The 26,063-nt window shown below is 42.4% G+C and overlaps 1 protein-coding gene across 1 annotated transcript in view; it reads right to left on the reverse strand.

Annotated features, from left to right (window-relative positions):
- The window catches only part of CPLX1 (complexin 1), a 104,217-nt gene extending 88,901 nt beyond the window's left edge, over positions 1-15,316 (reverse strand). The window contains exons 1-2 of the mRNA XM_019610129.3: positions 15,150-15,316; positions 14,336-14,438 (exon numbers count right to left, since the gene is read on the reverse strand). Of these exons, the coding sequence (XP_019465674.1) occupies positions 14,336-14,366 (31 nt within the window). The 5' untranslated portion in view covers positions 14,367-14,438; positions 15,150-15,316. The remainder of the gene's footprint in view (positions 1-14,335; positions 14,439-15,149) is intronic.
- Positions 15,317-26,063: the final 10,747 nt, after the last annotated feature.

Raw genomic sequence — 26,063 nt, forward strand, 5'->3', positions numbered from 1 at the left:
TGACAGACATTCCTGCCAAAGTTTACCACACTCTCTCGCTAAAGGCAAGTCCTGGTTTCTTCAAGGAGAGATGCACACACTTTGCTGCAGTATAAATTGCTACAATTGCACTTTGAATCCAGTCCGTCACCAAATTACCATGTCATCATGAGCAGAAACAGCACCAAGTCTAAGTGGATGAAAGACAATCTCTGACAGCACTAACAGTGGCATGTACGGTCTGCCAGCAGCTCATACCAGCTTCTCAGCAGCACCATCTATACATTAGCTCTGTAATCCACAGTGCTGTGCTGTACAGTTTCGCAGAGTATCATATACTTGTCCCCATCCTGACTGCTGCCCACAGCAAATCCCTGACTTTATACAACGGCAGGAGCCAGAACACAGGCACATAGCCGCAAGTGAACAGCAGTGCACAGAAAGATAACAGCACCTTCTGTTCAGTGGTGGATGACTAGAATGCTTTGTCTTTCAATGAAACCAGATTTGTTGTTTCACTTCCTCCCTTCCATCACTGTCCTAATAAGAGGTGACAAGGAAGAACAGCATTTCCATTAAACACAGACAGCAGCTTTGACTTGATCAAATAGCATTAGCAAAATGTCACTAGATTCAAGAAAAATACCATATGAACAGCCTGATCCTGGTGCACTTACCTTGAGAACCTTTCAAAGCTCTGTTGTTAAGTGTATTGAATGCTACCTTAGCACCAAAGTAAAAGAAAGAGAGAACGTTTTGATAGGAAAGTACATGAAAAGAAGAAAAAAAAAGACTGCAGAATAGACCAATGTGTGTTAGAATAGGCCCTTGTGTGTTAGTTATTAAGAACGGACAGAAAATTAACCATGAAAGTCAATACAAAAGCACAACACAGGAGAGATACAAAAAGTATATGAAATGTTGCACAAGTATGTCAGATGTTTTCAAATTTCAAACGGCACTCTGACAATTTGAAATCAAATGTAGCTTTCCCCTTGATGTCAGTCAGCTTTGAGTCAAGGCCTTTTAGGACCTCCAAGGCCCTCAAATTATCGCACTGCCTTTTATCTTCTGTGGTATCTGATGAATCCCTCCTGAAGGAGGAAATTCCCCATGTACATGAAAAACACCTCATTCTTACAAAGTGAAAATAGAAGAGTGAGATCTTTCTTTTTGATCTATGTGAGCTGCACTTGGAGAAGATCTGGCTCTAACAACATAAATGAACTCAGCCATCATCCTGGTATGGTGTTTCTTGCACACTCCTACCTTACAAGCATGCTCCTCCTTGGTGGAGAAAAGTTAAATGCGAGAAAGTGATTTTCCTGGGCCCTTCTCCCTGAGGCCTTCTCTGATCCCTGAGGGGCTTCTTCAAGCCCCAGAGTATCCCAGGCCATTTTCAACACAAGTGGATACTTCTTTTCTCAGTTGCTGATGGGAATCCAGGCTGATGAGGATTTTAACCTTCTCGCACTCTGCAGAAGAGACCTTGCAGTTTTCCATGAGCCCACTTTCAAAGGCTGAAAGAGCCAAAAAGACACAAGGTGCACCTCCCTTCAGTTAGAGCTAGTGAACAATTTTGCTGCTGGGTCTCATCTAAAGCTCAGTCTCTGCTGCAGGTATACAACTACAGATACCCACCTAGGCTTGCAATTTGACTCTACCTGTCTTTAGGAGTTAGAAATCTCATTGGATTATTTACCTCTTTGAACTTCATGGGAAGAGAATTTTATTTCCCAGGTTGTCCTGCACTATCTAGTTTTGTTATTGCTGTGTCCTCTCAGCTCACAAAAAGGTCTAAGAAAACAGCAGCTGAGGGAACAAGTACAACCCTGGCCAATGTTAGTTTCCATTAAGAACAGGCTTTACTACCTGGCTAGTTGTTTATTTCTACTGAGCTGTCATGTCCTTAACCTAGAGGATAATTTTTCCGACTGTGTCACATGGATTGTTTTCAGCTGGAGTTCAGTCACTCAATATGTACTCTCTTCCTGGATCGCTTATGTGCCCTTCTGATACCTCTGGTGATTTGTTAGAGTATTTGCAGATGCATCAAAATTATAAATAGTGCATGAATATCAACGTGTTTCATGGATTCACTTCAAATAAAATTTGAACCAGGCTGCTGCTTTATTTGCTGACTTAGGGCTTCCATTGGATTTAATATTCATTTTAAATCTTTTAGAAATTAGACCAGTACCTTTTTTTTCCTCACCTTGAGACAAACAACTTTTCTTTGAATCACATTCCAGCTGAATGTGATCCACATACTGCCAGCAAAAGCTATTGTGAGATGTCTGTCACCTGAAAGCTACTAGAATTAATGCTTGTCATTTAATCCCAACCATAATTTCCAGTTAACAAACGAGGCAAAAAATAAATGACTTTATCAACTTGTCTCTTTACATCTGCTTTATTCCCAATTGTAACACAGCCAGTTATAATTGACTTGCAGTTTAATCAACTAAGTGGGCCAACCCGTGAGGAAAAAGGAGAAAAAAGGAATAAAAAGAAAAAAAGAAGAGAGAATCTAGGTCGTTCTGCTCTTAAGTCAACAAAATAGATAATTGCTTCACTCCAAAGCATCAATGCTGCACTTGGGCTATGTCTGAGATCTTATGTAACTAATATCATCCTTGAGCTAGCCAGCCTCTCCCTAGGAATGGGCCACAAAGTCCTCTTCCATGTATTTGCAGCAGTGGAGATGGTCAGATATGATCCATCCTTTTCAGACTGTATATTATTCTCCTTGCATCTACAAAAAAAACTGGAGAAACACTGGTCTTTAGCTGCTGTACGGTGACATATCTCTGCCCAAGAGAGCATGTTTAAAATAGATGGCATTTGTAACTTTTGTTATGCTGTATCAGAGTAGTGCCCATGAAGGCTCAAGACCTGTAGGAGCAGAATCAAGCCCAGGATTTCACTGACTTATCCAGAGATTGTCTCTGTTGATCTAGATTAGCTGTTTAATGATGAGCTAAATTGCTGTATTTTAATTAGAAGTAATTTTGTAAGCGTATAAAAAGGACCTAGTATTATAGATTACAAAGCAAAATGCACTCCGAATTGAGTCCTAAATAAGTATCAGGCAAATAACCACGTACGAACCATCAGTAAGACAACTGTTCACAACTGAGAGACAAAAATAATGTGTGTTCTTAAGCCTGGACAGGTAATTCACAATAGTTGGCTATTGTTGGAATTAAAACAGCATTGAAACTGATATAAGATGCATTAAATTTGGGGAGACAACGCGAGATGTGAAGCAGTTAAAACAGTAGCACGTCTATCTTCACTTTAGTCATCTGCTCTGCGGTCTGTGATCAAGAGGATGCATTTCACCACCTATTTTCAAAAAAACGCCACTACAGCTGTGAGCACAGCGAGGACTCATGTGTTGGACTAGAAGAATTGCAAACCAGACAGACACAGTCACCTGGAATGTTTAATCGGTTGACTGCTGAAAAGCAAAACCATCACGTCCTTCTAGCATAGGGCAAGCCACTGTCTCTAACTCAGGACAGCTCCAGCCACAAGACCAAAAAAGAGAGCACCTTGACACTGGCTAAGGGAATATCGTGTTCAAAGAAATATGAATTGCTCTGGGGTCTCTGCCTGGTAAGAATGCTCCCAGACAATGCAATAAGATACACAGACAGCTAAGAGGGATGGCACTCTTCCTTTTCTATTCCAGAAGCCAGTATCTTACTATGGGTGTAAGTTTGTTTCCTGCCATCTGCCTGCATAGATTTGGTGTTGGCTATACACTTTTGAAGTAATCACACAGTTTGCAGGAGTCTAGGGTGGGAAATTACCAAGTCATGGGGAGAGAACCTCGCAGTGCAGCAGGATACACCTGAGCCCAAGTCATTCAGTCCTGTAAGCAAAACATGCCTCCTTGCTTGGGTGCCAAACCAGCATACAAAACACACTTCTAATATACCTACTGGGACAGACAGCTACTCAAAACTGGGAGGAGATTTCACAGGGACACTTGCTCTGAAATAATTAATTTCTCATATGTAATATAAAACAAACAGATGAACAAAAGTGCTGAAAACAACATTACAGAAAAACTCGCCTCCATGTGAACTGCATGTTGAAATAACAGAGAAGAGAGTGAAATAGATACAACAAAAATGGGAAAGGAGGTGACAGATAGATTAAAGTAATCTCATTGGCATAGTTTAAAAACGTGATGTGTGATTCTGTTTAGCCAGTCAGAAGAGCTCACAGTGAGTCCACTTCACCTACACTTTGCCTCTGGTTGAAACTAGATGATTATTGTGGTCCTTTTCAACTCAGGCTATTCTCTGATTCAGTGATACAACACCAAAAATCCTGATGCCACAAGACATAAACTACAGTTGGTTCAAACTACTGCTGTTACTTGAAGCCCAAAATCTCTGCTTGGACCAAAATATCATGGCTAGAAAACTATCCAGAGGAAATATGGACTTGTTTTACTTAGAAGAAACTTAAATCATTTTCAATTTGAATCTGACAGCTGATTTCAGACCATCTTTGAATGAGTAAGATGATATGAATGGCATTCCTCTCCTCCTCAAACATAGACACAACAAGACTAAAGTTTTCAGAAAGAGGAAATCTAACCACTGCTCTGTGACGCTCTCACTCAAGGAGCAGACCGGTGACTCCCACTGAACTGGGCAGGACCCCTTGACCACTTCAGAGACTACTGTGTACTAGAATAACATCAAAATGGAGTATAAAAACTAAACTTCTTTTAAAGATGACTTGGTTACTGTGGAGCTTCTTATAAATGATCATTCAGATCATATCTCTGCTATGAAGGTATAAAAGTATTCAGAATTGAAAACAATTTCCTGCCTTACTGGCCTTATCTGTAGAGCATGCACAATTACACTGACAAAATTTTTGAAACCCACCTGAGAACCAGTTTCTATTTCTCCCCGCTTTCCCCAGCAGTGGGCTTCCCCATCTCCTCTCTTTCATTAGACAAAAACACTCTTAATTCCTGAGTCAAGTACATTCATGGCCAATTTATGCCCATTACCCTTTTACCAATATTGTCCTTACCTTAAATAGCTCTTCCTTCACTGCAGTGTTCACCTCTCTCGTGTATTTAGAGAGAGAAGTTGTGTCCCCTCTTAACCTTTTTCTTCAGCATTTTAATGCATCTCCATGCAATTATAATTTTCCTCTTTCATGCTCCTTTTAATCTGTCACTATGCAGCCTGGCTGACATGGAACAGGAAAAGCTGATTTTTAAACTGTACAGTAAGAAAAATACACAGGAGAAAGTTCAATCGACACAAGAAGAGTGTTTTAAGGAATGCAGGGGGAAAAAATAAAATAAAAAATGCCTGTCTGTCTTTAACACAGGTCAGAATTTGTCTAAACACTCTCACAAGCAGTTTAATTTCCAGATAGGACTGTGCACAGACATAGGTAATGCAATGGCAATTTCTGAACAATTTCTCCCTTTCCTCTTTTTTTTTTTTTTTTTTAATTTATTTTAAGAAAAAGAAATCTTTAATGTAAGAATAATTCTGAAGGAAAGTACAAAGAAATCGGTTCATTCACAGGGAACGAAACATTTCACTCAGACCCGCTCGTGGATCTCTTTTTTGTTCTTCAATGAGGAAACCAACAAAAAAAAAAACAGCACTAACTTCTGCTGTTCTTTTGGGCTGCCTTATTTGCATGTTTCATCAAAAATTTAGGAGCTTAAATCAAACACTCAGACCAAATGTTTGAATTCCATGCCAATTACCACCCTACACCTACATCCTACTCTTGAGTATCACTTGGAATTGCACAGTGCTCAAAAGACAACAGAGCAGTCTCACCTGCAATAGTAGTGCAGTTGGACAAGAATACTTTCAGTGCTGCAACTGATGTATAACTGATGGGGAAACAAAGATGTTGACAGCTGCAGCTGATTAGGGAAACCATGTTTTAAAAGAAAGTGAAACATATTGGATGAAACTCAGCTATTTCCAAAGGCAATAAGAAAATTGCCATGAATTCTCACAGGATGCCTAGGTCCTAAAAATTAATACTGTCATCACCATCAAATACTACAAGCTGGCTCTTTTTGTTTTTTTTCTTTTTCTGGTGTCAGGAAAGAGTGGCACACATACACTTAATGCCAGAATAAAATAAGGGGCTGTCACAGATTAAAAACACAGCTGTTTGGATATGATGTATTTTTCTTGCACAGTCTTTGAAGTTTATGCTTAGCCTTTCTCTTCTTGATTGCTAAGAAAATACAAACTATGTATAAAAGCTTTTTTTAAAAAAAAAAAAACAAAAAACCCACATTTTTAGTAAACTCTTTCCAAAGTCCTCTTGCAAATTAAATTCTAACACTTGCATTTTCAAGGAATTTAGCAGATAAGCATACTTCGGACAGGCACTGGAACAGAGACCAAGCAAGCAGATCCACAGCTGCTATCCCTTCAAGGGACATGGCAGAAGGTCTCTCAGCATGTGCAATAAAATAGTGGAAAGTCATGTTCATCGCAGATATCAAGTCAAGGATAAACAGCTAAGCCCATTAAGTCTTGCCAAGAACCAAGGAGCAGAGGAAGGAATACTAGAACAAAATGGAAAGCTATTGCCTTCCAATGAAGAAGTCAGTGTTCAGGTGGCTAGGTCACACTTGACCCTGCCCTGCTCTTGGGATAATGAAACCACAAACTGTTTCCTATACATGGGAGCTGAGAGAGCCACCATCTAACCCAGCGAGCAAGTGACCTTCCCAAGGACATTCAGTGCTCTCCCACAGATGAGTCCAGCAGTTGAGACAATCAGATCTCACTGAGGTACCTTAAACACAAGCTTCAAACTTCCGTTCTGCAGGTTAACTTTGCCTGTGCTCAGCAGCAGAAAAGAGGTGAATCCAGGGACACAGAGACATGTACAGTCCAGCTTTTTGCCAGCTTAAGCATGGACTCAAATTCCTTCACCATCCCTTCTCCTTTGTTGTCTGCCATCTCATTTATTGCTCCCATTCTACCAGTAAATGAGTTATCAAAAAAGCTCCACCATTACAGACTAAGATGTACTCGTCTGGTTCGGATGGGGTTCTCTCCATACAGTGGTGTTCTTAGGGCTTCTAGGTATAACACCATTTACATCACATTGATATTTTGTCTATTGCTGAACAGTGCTGGCACAAAATCAAGGCTATCTCCAAAACCCCTAAAGTTAGTAGGTGAGGTGGGACAAGAGGTGGAAGGGAAACACAAGTGGGACAGGTAGGCTAAACTGTCAAAAACGATATTCCATACTGTATGACATCACACTCAACATTAAAAGCTGGGAAAGGAGAAGTAGAAAACTTTATGAATACATCTGTCCTCCCAACAATCGCTACACATACTGAGACCCCGCTTCTCAAGACGTGGCCAAATATCACTTCTTGATGGAAAGTAAAGAATAATAGTTTTCTCTTTGCTCCCACATGGCCTTTGATTTTTCTTTTTTAAATTATGCTTATCTCAACATGTGAGCCTTTTGGTTTTGGCATCACGTTTTCCCCTATCCCAACTTCATTTGAGGATGGAGAATCAGAAAGGAGTATAGCCACCAGACTACCATACTGGGTTTCTGTATTTCTTTCATTATATTCCACAGAAGATATTGCACAGCCCTTTCAATCCTGAATTCCTGTTGTTGTTGCATGTTTGACATTCCTGCAAGGTCAGTAATCTCTGCAAATAAGCTGCAAGATTCTACTTATGCTGTAAAACAATAAGTAGATGCTAAGCAGCTTCATTCTTGCACATAATGAAAAATTCAAATTTCAGTAAGATGCACATCAGAAAGTAGATTAAATTTACTTGTTTGTATTAATGCTTTTATGCAGTGACGGTGTCTGATTTGAATCAGTTCATTTAAAACTGCACAAAAAATCAATTATCGAATTGCACAGTATGATCATCGATTTGCTCCTAGTAAAGAGACACACAATTTGCTTAAGCTATTTTGACTCTAATATGCACTGTGATTCATACCAATGACAGGAAGATCACTAGTAACCTCAACCATGCCTGTAATTACAGCTGTTACCTTAGCAAACCACATGATCATCCACTCAGCAACCTGTGGAAATTCTCAGCCTTCTCAGCCATGCCCTACACCACTCACTAATGCCAACCTGCTGGAGAAAGAACTGACTATAACTGAGCTTTTGCAACCAAGCTATAGGTGAGACAGTAAGACAGCAACCAAAATAGTTCTCAAAGCCGCAGCTTAGCTAATGCTTTATATTTTGTGCAGCCTTAAGCAAGCACTTGACCCCAGCACATGTAGTGAGCACACAGAGGTAGTGAAAAGTTGCAGTCTTCCAAAAGGGTTTAAGGTAGACTGCTCTCTGCCTTATCACTGGAAAGAGAACAGCGCTCATAAGAGATACAATATGCTTCATCTGCAACTCTTAGAAGTGGGAGAAGAAATTTCAGTGGTATTGAGGACTCATATCCCAGCACTCTGAAACCTATATTCCTCCTCTAAATGCCTGAAAAACTGTTGGATTTCCATCCTGGAGTCCACTAAAACTTGCATCTGAATTTCTTGCTCCTCAAGGATCAACACAAAGACCAAACTGTGGCTTGCATTTCAAGGTCCCCTTGTTACCAGGACAGCCTGAAGAAGTGTAAAACGTCATGGGCTGGACTCCCATCCATCTCCACATCTGCTACTGCAAGACGTGTTTTCTATGCAGCATAGGCCAACAATTCAGCACTGACAAACTCAAGTTGTGCCAGAAGTATTCAGTTGGTAATAAAGCCCCATACTCCTTAGGTCTTCAGGATAGCCAACTTTCATTATGAAAGATACAATAAAAGAAAGTCAGAAAGATTCAGATGTTTGGCAATAGATGTTTAAATGAAAAGTATGCAGAACTTCCATCAAAGAGGACAGCATTGAGGAAGCATGTTTAGTTCATCATTCTAGATGAATTCCCTAATGATACGAAGTTTCCTCATTTCCTCCATCTCTGTGAGAGAAAGCTTCTTGCTTACCCATGTCACTCTTCTCCAAGCTGGCTCTTGGGAAGCAGATGCTCAGTCTTAGTTAAGCTCTTCGTGGCACATTTTCTACAATCAGCAGGCCAGAGGCTGTTCATTTTGTGCAAGGAAACTAAGTGAGCAAATACTCTGTACAATGTTACAAATAAGGCAAACAGAAGATAAGAAGCAGGGGAGCATTTATATGATTCTAAAATCAACTGACCAAACAGAAGTAAGCAAATATAAGATAAATTTTCCTGAAGAAAGGCACTTGCTTTGCCAGTATTTATTTTTCTAATTTGGATTATAGATAAGTCAGCTAGCCCCCATTTATGTTGTTTCATCAGATCATCTCCACAGCCAATGATCTTTCTCCTTGGTTTTAATGAGAATTCCTGAAGAACGAATGTCTAAAGCTTACCACGGAAGGATCTGGCACCAAGAAAAATGAACAAGGAAGATTCTGATCTGCTATAGATTAAAAGGCCTTGAACAATTACAGAATCTATGCTTGCTTTGTTTTTCTGTTGCCCCCATCTCGGCAACAGACATCATGACTGCATTCAGCATAATCCAATTCCTTGAAGAAAATATCTTTGCCAGCAGTATGCATTAAAAAAATCCAATAAAACCATCCCTTCTGAAAAATGTATCCATCAGATAGCAATGCTACCTCTTCATCTTCAAAATATCATTAAAATGCATGTAGTCAAAGCATTAGACAAAGAAGAAAGGATCTAGAAGACAGTGGATCAACAGCACAGTCACATTACAGATTGAAGTTGCAGCCTTCATCTCATGCTCTTACTCACTTAACAATTTAGAAGTCGAGAACAAAGGCAGTTGGGCCCCCGGCACTCTCCAAATGCCACGGTGTGCTGGAGGTCTCCTGCCTGAGATTCTCCTGTCTATGACTTGGAAGCATCTGACAGCAAAACAATATACCTCATGTGTCACATATCTCAAGAATTACAGGCAAAGGAGACCCCAGTTGTGAATACCAGCACTATGTTTAGGTGCTACAACTTGCAGTTCTGCACTGCAGTTTCAACCCCACTCCAGGACCAAACATTATCATAAGCAGTGGAGCTCATCTTATGTGATGCACGAGATCCCAGAGCAGGAGAAGCTCAGCAGAGAACTGCAAATGTGACAGAAAAGCTGAGTTGGAGGAGGAGACGACAGAAACCACTGTACCTGTTTCACAGCCTGTGACACCCTGGACAGATATGTGTTGTCTTTCACAGTGCTCAATCTTATTGACATCTCCAGAACAAATCAAGGATTTAATCTGCCTATCACAAATTAGTACAGTCCAGCAGCAAAGCATGTATTTCAGAAGCTTCAGAGAAAGAAGCTGTTAAGATGTTGTTAAACACCAATAGTTTCCATCCAGGCTTAGCTGCCCTTTGCACACTCATATCTTCACTAATACAAGCTTAGCATAGGGCCTGCTTTTTCAAAGATTTTGGGCAGTGACTTAAATCCCATTATCTTTGAGAGAGTTTAAATCTCTGCCTACCTTCAAGAACAAGAGGATTCCTGCTTGACTGAGATCTGTGATATATATAATGGAAACAAAGCAGCAGCTGGGGGACAGAAAGCAGTCAGTCCCACCTGCTGACATATTCCAGATGGCGATCTACTTGCATTTGTTTTCTGCCTACTGTATTTTAGGAATCCTTATGAACAAGTTTCCAATGAATCTTGATGGATAAAGAATTCAATGCCAAGCAGGAGTCCTCTCTCTAAGCTGCTGCCAATAAAACTGAAAATCATGCCTGTAATACAGCCCGGTGAATGTCTAATCAGAAACACAGGTGTGCTTTTCTTCCTTCATGGGACTTAACCAGTGAATTCAAGGGATTAGGACAGTATGAAGAAAGAATTTAGACAGTACCCTTTACATGCATCATTATATGAAATATGTTACATGACTAATACAGAGGCTGACATTAAGAAAAGTCACCATTAAGGATAGGCATAGCAGTTATATGTTTTTCCTGTCTGTTGATAAAAGGAGTGCACTAAAAGGGGCTAGCAGCATACTATATAAAGCAGAGTAGGAGCTATTCTGGCGGCCCTGTAATTTCCTTACCTTCATAGCTTTTCAGCCTGTATCATGACCACATATTTGTGAAATCTGCCTCACTCTTCCATAGGCTCTCCCCTTCTCTTTTCTTTAAGAAAATGCTAAGTCCCTTGACCCTCAAAACTTCCAGTAAAAGGAGGTAGCAAAGCAAAGCTTAATGAGAGTTAGCATCTGTTCTCCTTCAATCCATTTTTTTTGTTTGTCCAGTCCACAGTGATAGAGGAAGTGAGCCAGTGCAGTGTGACTAGCAGTCAGGTATTAAAGCATCCCTTGCTTTCACATAACCAGTGCAAAGGTAAGTGATGTTCATTGAAAAATACCATAGTTAAATTCTTCCTGGGACTGTATTAGGTCCTTCACTGCCAGCATTTTCCTGAGAAGTCATACATCTTAGTCTATAAATCATGATGACAATGATACAGAGTTCTGATTTGTCTTGCTAAAGAACGCTCCTAATGTGAAATGCAATCATGCAACCACACTGGTTGTGTTCACTTAGTGAATTGTCACAGAAACAGATAAATGACAAGGAACATCTGTGTCAATATCAGTTGGTGCAGCATGGACCTGGCTATGGGCAGAGGTAAAAATACCTTTTTGCTGTCACTGTCACTTCTCTGGCAGAAGCAGTGATTTTAAGCTCTCAAGTTTCCCCTTGTTTTCTTCTTGTCATCCCACACAGCAAATCAGAATCATGACTGCATTTCAAATCTGTGATGCCTGCACTGCAACATAAACAGCACAAGGGGGGACTTTCTACAGAGGGCAGTGAAACGTCCTGAGAGGAGAAAAAAATAAAAATGCCAGCTGGCCAAGTAAGGTAATATTTTGTAGTGCTTTACTGGGCCACAGCTCCCACTGCTGATGAGAGGGTCAGGAATTTTACGTTGAAGGGGTCAAGTCTTTGCAAAGACATTTCAAACCTGCTAACAGCCAGGCAATGATTGCTGCTAAGACTAGCAACAAAATCCCAGTGCTGGCAGCACAACAGAGGAGAGATCTCCACTGCACAGACAGAGCAAGCTTCTGCAGACACCCTTTAACTACAGGTCAGGGAATGAATATATTCTATTTCAGAACAACCTGTCAAACTAATTTCACATAACCCCAATCCTCTGGAGTCACACAGACTACTCCCAAACACCTACACCACACAACATAACTGCCTTTTCTTTATTGCTAACTCACCTCAATCTCTTTCCAAAACACCTTCCTGCTTTCTACCCCTCTGACGAGCAAAGCTCCAGGGAAATGCATATCTGATTGTCACATGCCACTAGAGACCCAGGAAACATGTTCCGAGATTGCCTCAGAGCTGGGAGAACTCCCAGAAGGATCATGATTGCATCAGTTGTGGCTTTACCACCGGATGGGAAAACAGTGTCCAAAAGCACCTTAACTTTCTATATTATATATCTGCCCTGGAAGTAGCTATTTTCCCTCTTCAAAACCTTTTGTAAGTTAAAAATACATTTCTGCATAATGGATGAACATTTCCTGTTTTTTACTGTTCTGCAGAGCCTTCTCTTCTATCCAGCAAGGGGCAAATGCCAGGCACAGTTTGCTAATATACTATGTCATCTGGCAGAAAAGCTGGCGCCCTGGGCAGCATCTTGCTGGAGACATGAGATACTCAGGCTTCACCAGCAGATCCTTTCTGAACTTGACTTCTCAGCATCTCCTGTTATAATGCAAATCCTGACCCTGGCATGCAGGATTATGTTAGAATGAATGTCTGCCCAGATTAAATGCTGTTTGGTGCAAGCACACACTGCTCCCTACTCTGGCTAGTCACTACCCCACAATAAGAACATGCATCTCAGCTGTTACACTAATGCTGCAGCCCTCCACCCCTTGCCTCTAACTGCAGTCTACAAGCAGCTATTTCTCTTCAGTGGGCTGTCTGATCTCCAACTGCACAGGCTGGATTTTCCATGCAAATCCCAGTTCACTTCCATGTAAGCTACCTTACAGTGTAGATAACCTGCCCTCCTCAGGAGTATTTCTCATTTAAACAGGCACAAACAGTGATGAAGTGCAACATTGCTACCATAAGAACATTTATTTTCTCATATAGGATCTAGTTTGGTCACACAAAATAGCAGGATATGAAGATACCTTCCTTCTTCAATTTGGCCTTCACATTCAAAACATCACAATGAAAACTTGGGATATCACTCTATCCTTAATCATGAGATTTTGCTCCCTTCTGAGAAAACAGTTCATTCCTTGCAAAAATGAAAAACACATTTCCATGCCACAGAAAACTGTCCTGCAGTAAATGTCTCCACCATGTACTGCAGCATATGGTATCAGTAACACTATGCAGGAGACATCCTCTCAGCCCCATGGCTACAGTTTAACCAAAAGAAAATTAATGGAAAATGCTCATATCAGTTACAGTAAAAAAGAGAATGATCAGAAACATCTCATGGGCCAAACACCTTCCAGTGGCAGCCTGTATTCGATATGTCCCAATGATAATTTCACTTTTTTCTGAACATTTGGGACAAGAAGCCCAGTAAGGCAGCGTCACTGTGGCAGAAAAAAGAAATCTCACTCCCAAACACTTTTGTGTTGTTTTCCATTTTTCTCCCCACACTGCTGCCTTTTCTACTTCCCACCATTAGGTTAAAGCGATTCATTACACATGGAAGGAAATATATTAAAACCATATTAAAGATCTGTCCCATAACTACATCGGTTGTGAGGGAATAGCTTATTTTTTTCTGCTTATTGCAGACAATATTTTTAACAAACATCATGTCCCAAATGCTGGGTCACAGAAACCAAATTTTTCTGCAGTGGCTATTGGTCAGTGTCTGCCCAAAGTTCAGGAGAAGAACAGAGGAGAGGCTCCCTTACAAATGGAAAGGTCACTCTTTGGGAGTCCCCTGGATAAATCTGCCTGCTGTCTCTGCCACTGCTGCCTCACAAAGCAAGATAGCACCTATGCGTGGTATAGCAGGACAGCTGGTAGGTTCCCAGCACCGCCCAGGTACTTTCAGCACATCTGCCGTGGGAGGCTTCCCTCCCTTTCTGACATGGGGCTTCGGTGTCTGCTTGTTGCTGCCCTCTCCTGCTCAGATTCTTCCAGCACTTTGCTCTGGGATCACGAATCTGGCTGGCATGTCGCTCTGCAGCCACCAAATAGCTCTCCCGGCCGCAGCCCCACCGGAGGCTCTCAGCAGTCCGTCACCTCTTATACCGAGGGGAAAGGGCGATGCGAGCCCCCCCACGTGCCGGCCGTACTTACCTCCTAAAGCTTGCTTCATTACAAAATCCATGGCGATGGCTCAGGGGCGCAGCCCAGCTTCACACCTCGCATGCACGGAGTCCGGCAATCGGCGGCGGGATGCCTGCGGGGAGGTGCACGGACACGAGAGGAGCGGTTTCTCCCGCAGGAAAAACGGCGGCTGGTTGCTCCCTCCTTCCCCCCCACCCTCCTTTCCTGTCAAGTTTCCAGTCGCCGTCCCTCGGACCCCGGTTCTACAGGACAAGGCAGGGGAATGCCAAGCAGTTCGGGGGGGGGAAGGCAAGAGGGCAGGGGAGCGGCGGTGGCCCCAGAGGGCGGGGGGCCGGTAGCGCGCCCGGAGGCAGCCGGAAGAGAAAGCGTTAAAGCTCCGAACTTTCTCTCTTCCCCGCCCGCACCTCCCGCCACCTGGCTTTCCGGAGGGGGCATTTGAAGGTGAAACGCTCCGCGTGTGCCCGGCGGGGCGAGAGGGTAAGACGAGCAGCGGGGATGCAGCCGTGGCGGTGGGACTCGGGGCTGCGACACCTCTCCGCCGGGGATCCCAGCGCACCGCCAGCATCTCCCTGGGAGATGCTCCGCCGGAGCTGGGGACCGACCGGCTGCGGGCGCAGCGCGGTATCCCCTCCGCGCAGCCAGCTGCCTCCCTCCGCTGGTCCCGGAGCAGACTCCCCGGTGCCATGAGGGCTGCACCGATCGCCGCGTGCCCACAGCCGCCTCTCCTCGTTGCCCTCCCTCACGCCGCCAGCACGCAACCCTTCGGCAGGGCACGAAACGGCACGACACGGCACCCTCCGTCCCGCCCGCCCCGCGCCTGTACCTCGCTGGCTATGCGGGCGCTGTGCGGTGCTGGACAGGTGCTGCGGGTCGTTCCGCTGCTAGCGGCTCCGTCTGGCACCCATGTGCCAGCGGGCAAGTTGCGGGCGTGGAGTGGAGGAGAGAGAATGACTCCGGAGCTTCTCCCTACTTTTCCCCCGCGCTCCTCTTTTTATTACGGGATTTCCGGACCATCCCACCTACCCGGTCCCTCCTTCCTCCTCCCCCCGCTGCAGAAGCCGGGTTCTCGCCCTCCCCCTGCTTCCTGCTCCCCCGCCCCTTCCCCGCACCGCCCTCGCCCCTCGAAGCTCGCCGCGGAGAAGGTCCCCGGCGTTGCCAGCCCCGCGGAGGGATGCGCGAGTCCATGTGTGTACCCCTGCCCCATCCCCCGCTGTCTGCGTGCGCCCGGATCCCTGTCGCTTCTCCTGGTGGAGATGGGGGAGGGATTAGCCCGCTGCTGTATTTTGCTACTGCTTCCTTGCTTATCCTCAGGACTGTGGGGATGCAAATACGCTCTCCTGTTAAAGGTGGGAACGTGTGGGAGCGATCCGCGTCTTCTGCTCTGGGTCATTCCCGGACATCCCCTCTCGTTTCCTAGGTCCTGGAAAGAGTTGGCAGGCAGCGAAGAAAACGGAGGGAGCAGTGCCTAGTCCTCTCTTCTCCTTCGGCTTGGATTGTACCGCGGCCGGACGGACCGCCGGCTGAGTCTCCGTTCCCTCCCTATCCGGGTCCGACTGTATCCCAAGAGAAGACGGGGGGAGGGCGGGGGCAAGGAGGGGAGAAGAAGGACCCTCCTCCGCGCGGTTGCCCGCTGAAGAGCATGAAGGCTGCGGTCCGCTGTCCATCCCGGGTTCGGGACGGATTTTGAAGGAGAAGAGGAAGGAGTGGTGCTCCAAGCAGAGCGGTACCCCACCCCTGGCACAGAACATGCCGACAGCCCTCTCAGGTTTGGGTGGAGAGAGCATGAGTTCTGCAGCGGATCTGGCCTCCTGTCAGCAGCAGGAGAGTGGGACTCTACCCCTGGTGCAACCCCTATGAAGCCGAAGTGATCGGGGAAGGACGGGGACGATGGAAGGGGGAGCCCGGGCTTGGAGAGCAGCGTGATGGCATGATCGGGACATGGTAAAATAGTCTCGCCAGTTGACTTCGTCTGAAGGTCAGGGAGAGCCTCGCGGGGAAAGGCAAGCAGATCTGGCAGGCACGGCAGACAAAAAGCCTGCTTACAGAGCAGCAATGCTGGCTACCGTGGCTTCTCAGTGTCTGCTGCAGGGACAGCAAGGCATGCTTCAGTGCTCAAGCCAGCATCTTCCCACCGGGGTCTGACCCAGATTGCTCTCAGAAAATCACCTCCCAGACAGACCCTAATATCAACCTAGAAAGCTCAGCTGGATAGAGATGTGCTTTGCTTTTACTGACAGTCTTCAGAAAAATAAAAAATAATAACAAGCAAGAATGAGGTAAACAAGTAAACAAGCCCTCTTGCTTTAATCCCTAACTTGCCTCCAAAGGTGCTTTATGGTGGTCTGGGCCCCAAACTGTGCTTACTTTTTCCAGATGATACAGCTGCCAGAGAAACACAGAACACAAGATTCATGGCATCTACCACTACAAAGTCCATTTTTCGTCATAAGAACTAGACACCAGACTCATCAGACACAGTCTCAGCTTCAGAATTTCTGTATCAGCTTCCATGCAACTCTCAACTCTCACATGATGTACCTTCACAACAAAAACTCAAATGCTTGTAAGTCTGATTTTGGTCTTCTGTTCAGAAGGCTCTCTAACCTATCACTGAGGAAAGATCCCACCAGTACTCTCACCATCATCACACAGGTTTCAGACACTGAGACAAGGAAAGGCATAGTAAAAAAGAGGTGATGTAGTTCATAGAACTTTGCTTAATGGATTCAGAAAGAATTCTAGAGAACACTTTTTTTTCTGAAATGGAACAGAATAGGTCTGACACAACTTTTCTTCAGTATGCTGAGACACCCATCTGTATGGGTGGACTTTGGTGGATCTGATATGTGATTTATCAGAGATGCATGACTTTGGCTACAGTATAAATAACAGCTTGCCCAGCCATAGCAATGATAAGAGCACTGCTCCACCAGTGCTTCTTTCTGATGGCATAGACTATGGCCATAACTTTTTATGAATTTGAAGCTGGCAATAATGTAATTTGATAGTGTATTTAGTGGACAAGGACAAACCACAGAAATAGCAGTGTTTACCCGGTCAGGGAAAGGATGCAGATGCATGTTCTATATCAGCACCATGGACAGAGGAGCGCCGCCTCCTTTGGGACAAAATTTGTTCTGCGTTGCGCTGTGACTGATTTACACCACGCTCCTGATTTTGGCCGCAGTCTCTTTCTTCCCTTGCAGAATCAGAACACTAGGCATCCACTCTGCTATGTCATAATAAAAAAAAGCTTATAAACCAAATATGAAGGTTACAGAAAATAGTTGACTACACCTTCCCTTCCCTTCCCTTCCGTTTCCTTCCCTTCCCTTCCCTTCCCTTCCCTTCCCTTCCCTTCCCTTCCCTTCCCTTCCCTTCCCTTCCGTTTCCTTCCCTTCCCTTCCCTTCCCTTCCCTTCTCTTCCCTTCCCTTCCCTTCCCTTCCCTTCCCTTCCCTTCCCTTCCCTTCCCTTCCCTTCCCTTCCCTTCCCTTCCCTTCCCTTCCCTTCCCTTCCCTTCCCTTCCCTTCCCTTTCCTGCCTCTCCCTGCCCCTCCCCTCCCCACCCCTTCCCCCTTCCCTTTCCCCCTTTCCACTTTCCCCTTCCCCCTTCCCCCTTCCCTTTTTTTCCTTTCCTTTTTTCTTTTTCCACCTTGTTATTAGTTCACAGTGGTATAACTGCTGCACTGTTCAGCCCAGTGCAGGAAACACCTGGTCAGTGGCAAGATGATTAGCTAGTGGCAAAAATGATCAATAGCTGCTGAGACAGAAGAATTGGACAGTTGCTATGTAGTTTGTGCATTGCAGTTCCAGACCTTGCAGCTGTTTAGCTCACTGAACACAAACATGCTGCATGTTCCTGCTTGCTCTTGAGCTGTCAATTGTGGCTGCTTGTCAAAACATTTCAAAGTTCAAGCAATTTTTCACTTCAAAAATATTGCTTTGCTTATTGTTGTCCACTCAACTTAAAGAAAATATTACATTCTTTATTTTCCAACCAAATAGAAAAAATATATACTTTATCTTGTAAGTAGTAGTTTTCCTGTAAGTCAAAATTATGAGAGGACTCTTCAACAATTTCTGCTAGCTCTAGAGAAAAAGACACTTCAGATTTCTAGATAAGTATTTGCTACAGATATCACAAATGCATTTTCTAGGTGCTGTATTTATAAAACCTGAATTAAACATGCATTGCCTTGCCTTCCTTACATGCATAAACAGGCCTGCATATTAGGCCTCCTTGTTGGGCAACCAGTGACAATTTCTATCTATTTGGCTGGTGGTTTCTTATCTGTTCCCATCGCCCCTGTAGTTGTCTTTTTTTCTGTGTTCTACCCTTTCTCCTATGCCTCCTATCTTGTGAGACAGATTAAGAGTCACGTCTCAGTAGGGCTGTGATCCCTGCAGATAGGTACAGTGCTGTAAAGGTCCTGTAGATCCCAGCTTTACAGCTCTAAATGATAAGATTTCTTTTGCAGGAAGAATTTGGCCACAAAGCTGAGAATCCATCTAAATCATTCTGATGATCTACTCAGAGCATATCAAGCTTTTTTATGAGATTAATATTTGGGTATTTTTTACGGAAATTTTTCCATCAGCAAATAAGAGTAATCTAAATCCAAAATGTGCCAGTTTATGTGTAAGAATAAAGGCAAGAAATTTAAAGAAAATATTTTGACTTGCTTGTATACTGTTGAGATATGGCAAAAAATGCTGCATTTTTTTACTTCAGTTTTCCTGGACTTCTCTAGCAAAGCAAGTCTGTATCAAAACTAGACATTTCACCACATTAGAGTAGCTCTTCTTTTCATGTTATATTTTCCTTTGTTGTTACAATTTTGAGTGGAATCAAGATTTGTCAAGCATTACTTTAGAACAGAAGTTCCATTTTTGTCTGCTAGATCTATGCTTAGCATTCAGTCATTACTCTGCTTGGCAAAGGAAAGGAACAAGGGAAACAGCATGCTCAGACGAGGCTCTAGATTGTAACAGATGCTGTGACCCATAGTTGCCTACCTGTTTAGAGAAAGCAGCCCAAAGTTCTGAGCTCAGCTTGAAAGGGAGTCATTCAGATCAATAGGTATAATTTCCCAACCCACAACAAACATTTTAATTGTTTGTTATTTTTTATCTTTTCCCTAGGCATGAAGTATCCTTAGATACTTCAGATACTTTTAGCACAATTACTCTTAAGTGTGAGTGAGATGCTGGCCAACTCAGCTGTTACTACATTTTGCTGTTTAAATGCAAATGTCTCCAAAGGGATCATAATAACAAGATACGGTACAACATACTGAACTCATGAGTCTTCATACCTTCCTGTTTTGGTCTTGATCTTTGTTTTCACACAACACCACTTCAGTAAGGAACATAGGCATGAGATGAAGAAATCTGCTAGGGAGAGATATTTGCTTTGTCAGGATGAAGGAAATAGCAGCAGCTGCAAATAACAAGTCTGTATAATCCACAAAAAGTATATATACATACACATTTCACCTTAGAATATTTTTTGTCCTCAGCAGAACCGTAAGAATTGACTTTTTATTTCATATAGATTAAAAAATCCAATAAATTTATTCCCTGCTTTTATTGCCCTGGTATTTCTTCCATTCGTTCTTTCAGTGTTAGACAATTACATCTCCATTTGTGTTGTAGGAGCAAGGTTACATGAAGGTAGAAATACTAGAAATTATACCTTCACAATGTACAACCAAACACGAGGTCCATGCAATGAGGAACACCACCTAAAAGAGCAGCTACAGACTTGAACAAATAACCTTTCATCAAATTCTCTCCAGGAGGCTCCAACAATATCCACAAGTATCATTTTGCCTGAATCATCTTTGTCTTGTCAGCTTATGATATATGTCTTCATGTTTATTTTTTTCTGTGTGTGATATTTTCTGAGACCTCTTCAGTAAGTGACACGCTCTCCCACCAATACTATAAGTTTGTATGCCGTCACTCTTTCTCTGAAGGTGTCCATATGTGCCGACAAATGAAAATGGAGCTAAAATATTTAATTCAGCCTTAATTCATTTCTCAGTAGTGCGATTTTTACATCAGATTTACTAGGTCTATTACATTATTTCTTCATTTTCTTGTGGCATAGCAACAAGCAAATCAGAACTCAGAAATGTATCCTGACCCTGTGATAGCTTTTACAGTTAAAATAGATCCAAAAAGAGCTGACTTATGGATTCTTTCCATTTCCATGTCCTTTCTGTGTCCAGTGCATGTAAATGAAAAGGAAAAGAAAAAAATTTAGCTGCATTGTGTTGATTCCATATCTGCGGAACGCATCAGCTGTGAATCTATTAAATTATCGTGAAATGGATGGCTGATTACTGACTAGCAGAAATAATACTTCAGCAAACATTAAAAAAAAAAAAAAAAAAGTCTTTAAATCTGAATGAGATGAGTATTAGAGAAGAATGGCCAAAACACAGATCCCAGTTTCAGCAAAAGCACTACAGAAGGTTTTTTACTTAAGGACCTCTTTAACCTACACTGAAAAAACTGGACACAAGTGCATACTTTCATTAAAGCACATGAGTAGATGCTTTGCTGAATCCAAATTAGCTTCTGTAGACATGAACATCTCAACCAATGAGTTTCCGTGAATACAAATGTTGTGATTCAGAAACATGATCTGTCAGTGTAACTCTTACCCTAGGCCTTCCTTTATGATCAGTCCTTGCTAAAATTAGTTTCAGATTAAATGAGCAAATGCACTGTGTTCAGTGAATTTTCTGGAGATGCAAATATATAGATGGAGATGTTCTATGTTGAGGGTCAAAGCATTTCAGGATTCAATGACTTGAATGCTTAATCACTAATGTGCCTGAATCTCTGTGAAATAAAAGCATTGTTCCATATACTTGTCTGCCTTTTAATTCCACATTACTTGCCACTAATTAGTTACGTGCCTTTTCTCATCTAATTTCCTTTTGTAAAATCTAATCATCAAATAACAGCATTTATCAAATACACAAAGCCAGCTGATGCCTATAAACCAAAGCAGATAATTATTCTTGCAGATAAAAATGAATGCCAACCTGAAAGCTCTCCCTTGCTGCATGAGTTACAGATAACAGAATGAGATAATTTATGCACTTTTCAAAATTACCTATGATGCTGGAGAAGGGGTGGGGGAGTTCAGCTGGAGAGACCTAGTTCATGTTGCACTCCTGCTTGGCCCACGCAGAACTAAGAAATTAATGTTCAAAACAAGCTTCAGCAACCACACAGAAAATTATGTTTCCTATTTATAATTATTTCTTGTCCAGGTTTCCAATCTTCCTGGTAATGTTGGCAAATTCCCTTCTGGATCTTCCTCTACAAATTATTTGCTGTTTCACTTCCACTCTGTCTGTACCACTGTTACACTTTGGATTAAATCACTCACTTCCTTTGGAAAGTTTTCTGCTTCAGTATTGTAGTCAGATAGTGACAACCATACAAATAATATGTTAGAATCAGTGGTCAAGCATACCCTAAAGCAACCTAACTGAAAAACAGCTGTATCTTGACGCAGAGTCCCACAGAATAAAAAGGAGCCAAATTCTTTTTAATTTAGTATATAAATCCATTGTATGAACCATTGTATGAAACCATTTGCATGTTTACATTAATCTGTCTATTCTCTATTTTTTGAATGCATCAACAGGTCGCTCAGTGTCATATAACCTAGGAGTAAAAGTCTCAGAAATAAAGAGTTTTGATGAATTTCATAGAAATTTGTGTATAGATAGAGAAGGAGATTAAAATCTCCTTTCAGGTAGCTGGAGGTATGAGGTCATCCTTCAGCCCCTTCTTCCCCAGACTAAACAATCTGAGTTCTCTCAGAAAGACTTCCTGTAAGTCTTGTTTTCTAGTGCCTTCACCAGCTTTATTGCTCTTCTCTGTACACATTTGAGCAATTCAATACCCCAAAACTTAGTTATTTAAGGTGCAGTCTCACCAGTGCTGCATGCAAGGTGACAATCATTTCCTGCTCCTACTGGCCACAATATTTCTGATGCAGATCATGATGACATCAGGCATAGTGCTGGCTCATGTCCATCCAGCTGTTGACCAGCAGGTCCAGTTCTTTTTCTGTTGATCAATTTCTAGCCACTCTTCCCCAGGCCTACACTGCTATGTGGAGTTATTATGACCCAAAGGCATTTAATCTTGCTGAATTTGGCCTATTGATCTAGCCTATCTAGATGCCCCTGCACAGAATTTCAGTCCTCAACCAGACTAAAAGTCCTGCACAACTTGGTAAGTTGGTGTTGTCTGAAAACAAACTGAATGTGAACTCAATACTCTCATCAAGATTGCTGACAAAAATACTAAACAAAACTGGCCATGTCCTGGGGAGGACCATTTGAGATCAGCCAACAACCATATTTAACTCTAATTCATAACAATTTTTTAGATGTCAAACATCTCCTTTGCTGGGGATCACCCCTGGCACAGTCAACTACAACACTGAATTCAAGTTAGAGAGTTACTCTTAAAACTAGAGTTGCTACTTTCAGTCCTCAGACCAATTGGCTGATGCAAGAGTGCCAAGTGTGTTTCTAAAAAGCTGGTGACCTGTGAGCAGTGGACTGTTTTGGGGTGAATTATCTACCAGAGGAGGAATTACCTTGTCTAGACATTTGTCAGTGACTTTAGTGGGTCAACATAGCTGTGTATCACCTCTAAGGATCACCACACAATAGATCACATATTTCTTTGCATAAGTTAGCTATGCAAGTGCCTCACATAAGAATTCTGCTCTCTTATTTTAGACCTGATGAAAAGAGTGTCTCACCACAAGTGAAATCAATGATTTCACTGTTTGGAATATCTTCTAAATGAAGAGGCTGGAAATGCACAGGTAGATAGGTAGATAGGTAGGAAGGTAGGTAGGTAGGTAGGTAGGAAGATATGTTCTTTTTTACCATTAAGTAATGGCATTCACTTCTCTTCCATGGCCACAGATCTAGTTTTAAATGCATAGGCATACAAATGACAGTAAATCATTGGGTACAGCGGTCTTCAAGGGAAGAAAAGCTTTGGTAGATTTCATTTGGAATGACTCATCTATGATAATGAATAATTAATAGAGAGTAAAGCTTGCCACAATCTTGTAAGATCCAGTCACATTCTTTTGATCCTTGTCTGCCAAATTATAACATATCAGTTATCTTCCATCATGTGTACATCCTGAAGAATTCACATCCTCTGCCTGTGTGATTCTACCACTATCCTGTTTCTGCTGAGGGGAAAAAGATTAAGGTTGGCAAAAGTTTTGCAAAAAATGCTGGCTTCCATGGAAGAGTATTAGAAATCATTGGGTTTATGCCAGTGGACTTAAATGAGATCTCAGACATGCTGTAATTGACTAGAGTGAGAGGTCAGAAAGCATGTGGGAAGAAATCAACCAGAGTAATTCACTTGGTATTAGCCAATAATTAGAAGTACGAAAATGCCCAGCAATATAAGTAATATCCATCCATTGCATGACTGGATGTGACCGAAGAGTTGACTAGTTTTGACATTGATAGCAAAAGAATGGAGAATTACTGATTACAATTGTCTGTCATTAATTCTGACAAACACTTGCAATTTGAGTAAAAGAAACCTCTTTATGTTGGAGCAAAACTCCAGCACTGTCATATTTGAAGAAACCTTGATTTCTGATGAGAATTTGTTTCACCAAAAAAATTCTCAATCAAGTGTATTAAAAAAACACTTATTCTTTGTAATCAGTATTGTTTCAAAACTAATCAAATAGTCTTTGCTCTTCAGTTTCTGATTTTAATGTTTCTTTCTCATTCACTGCAGTTCTCTGCAGGCCTAACAGAGATATAGGACCCACTCTTGTACTGGGCACTGCTATTGTACAGGAACCTTTCCATAGCCTTGCTGAGCCTGTTCTTATGACAGGTTTGCATGCCCTACTCTGTGTTCATTCAATGGGATACCATATTTCCTTGGAAACTGATCCTCTTTTCTGTAGGACTTTTCATTGAAGAAGGTGAAGGTACAGTGGAAAAACATAGCCATAACCTTGGTACTCACCCATAGCTTCATTCTCTCTGCAGGTTGATTTGGGGTAAAGTTATCTGTATAAGTACTGAGGGAGAGAGACATTGGAGTCTGGTGAGCCTGATGAAACTCGCCTGGTTTGATTGCAGGAACAGAAAGAGTCACCTTCACTCTCAAATAATTTAGTGACTATGGAAAGCTGCTTTATGTTAACTCAGGGAATCTTTCTGTGAGTATGTAACCAGATGAGTCTTGTAGCAGAGTGGCTACATATGTGTTCTTCCCCAGGTCCTTCTCCATCAAGTTGCTTTCCAGCTGGCCATAGTGCATAATGCTACACATTGTGTTTGCTCTTGTCCCCAGACACAGGATTTCACACTTCCATTTGCTCAAGTTCATAAGGCCTGACCATTTCTGAAGTCTGAACAGTAACACAATCATCTGGTGTATCATCAGCAGTTTTTGTTGTCTGAAAATTTAATGAGGGTGCATTCAGCCCCTTTGACCCAGTCAATACTGAAAATGTTACAATATTGGCCTCAGTGTTGATTCCTGAGACACGAAGCCTGGTGTGATGGGTTTCCAGCTGAACTTTGTGACATTAATCACAGCCCTTTCAGCGTGGTAGTTCACCTAGTTTTCAGTACATCCAGCCCATATTCCATCACTTTATCTCTGAGGACAGGAGACATTAAAATTCCATCTAGAAGAACAGCATACACTGCTCTGCCCTCACTTGCCCCACCAATCACCTTGTTGTAGAAAATTGCCAAGGTTGGTTAAGTACAATCTCCCCTTTGTAAGTCTATGCTGACTGCTCCCAGTCACCCTCATATCTGCTATGTCTAGAAATTGATTAGTTCTTCCATCACCTTCCCAAGAGCTGAGGTGAGACTAACTGCTTGCAGCTCCCTGATTGTTCTTCTTGGCCTTCTTAATCTTGGAGGTGATGTTTGCTTTCTTCTGGTCCTTAGGAACCTCTCCCACTTACCATGAAAAGCCAGAGAGTGGGCAGAGAGTGACTAGGAAGGAGAGGCAGAGATTAATTGTTGTGGACTGACCACAGCCCCCATTCTCCTTTCCACTGTGTAGATTTTGGGGAGAAGTTGGAAGAAGGTGGATGAGAAGATGGTTTTAGTTTGCTTCTAGTTTTCACTGGTCTATTCCGCTAGTAACAGGCAGTAAATTACATTAATCTCTCTTACGCTTGAATCTGTTTTGCCTGTAATGGTAATGGGTAAATGATTTCACTGTCCTTATCTCAACCTATTTTCATCATATTTTATCATATGTTATTCCTCTATCCTTCTGAGGAGGGGAGGTGAGAGAGCACAGGAGGTATGGTGGAGCTTAGCTACCCGTTAGTGTTATAATGAGGTACAGGCTATTGCCCTTGCTATGCACATAGATCCGAAGGATGTTCCTAAGCTTTGACAATGCCTCCTGTTTTTCCTGCTGAATCCTGTGCTTAGGAAAGATAGATGGTTTCACAGAGTTGTTCCATTGAGTCATGATTAATGACAACATTTAAAACAGCTTCTCCTCATATACCACAAGAACACTGATCTGCTGTTGCTGTTTAATAATTCATCCATTCAAATGCAGGTCAAACATTGCCAATTACTTTGACAGACGAAGAAAAGACAGAAAAAAAACAAGTCATGACTTGTTTAAGAACTTTGTTAGCAATGCCTCCTTCAAAAACAAAAAACTA

The sequence above is a fragment of the Meleagris gallopavo genome, chromosome Z (assembly GCF_905368555.1).
Source record: "Meleagris gallopavo chromosome Z, MGAL_WU_HG_1.1, whole genome shotgun sequence".
NCBI lineage: Eukaryota > Metazoa > Chordata > Aves > Galliformes > Phasianidae > Meleagris > Meleagris gallopavo.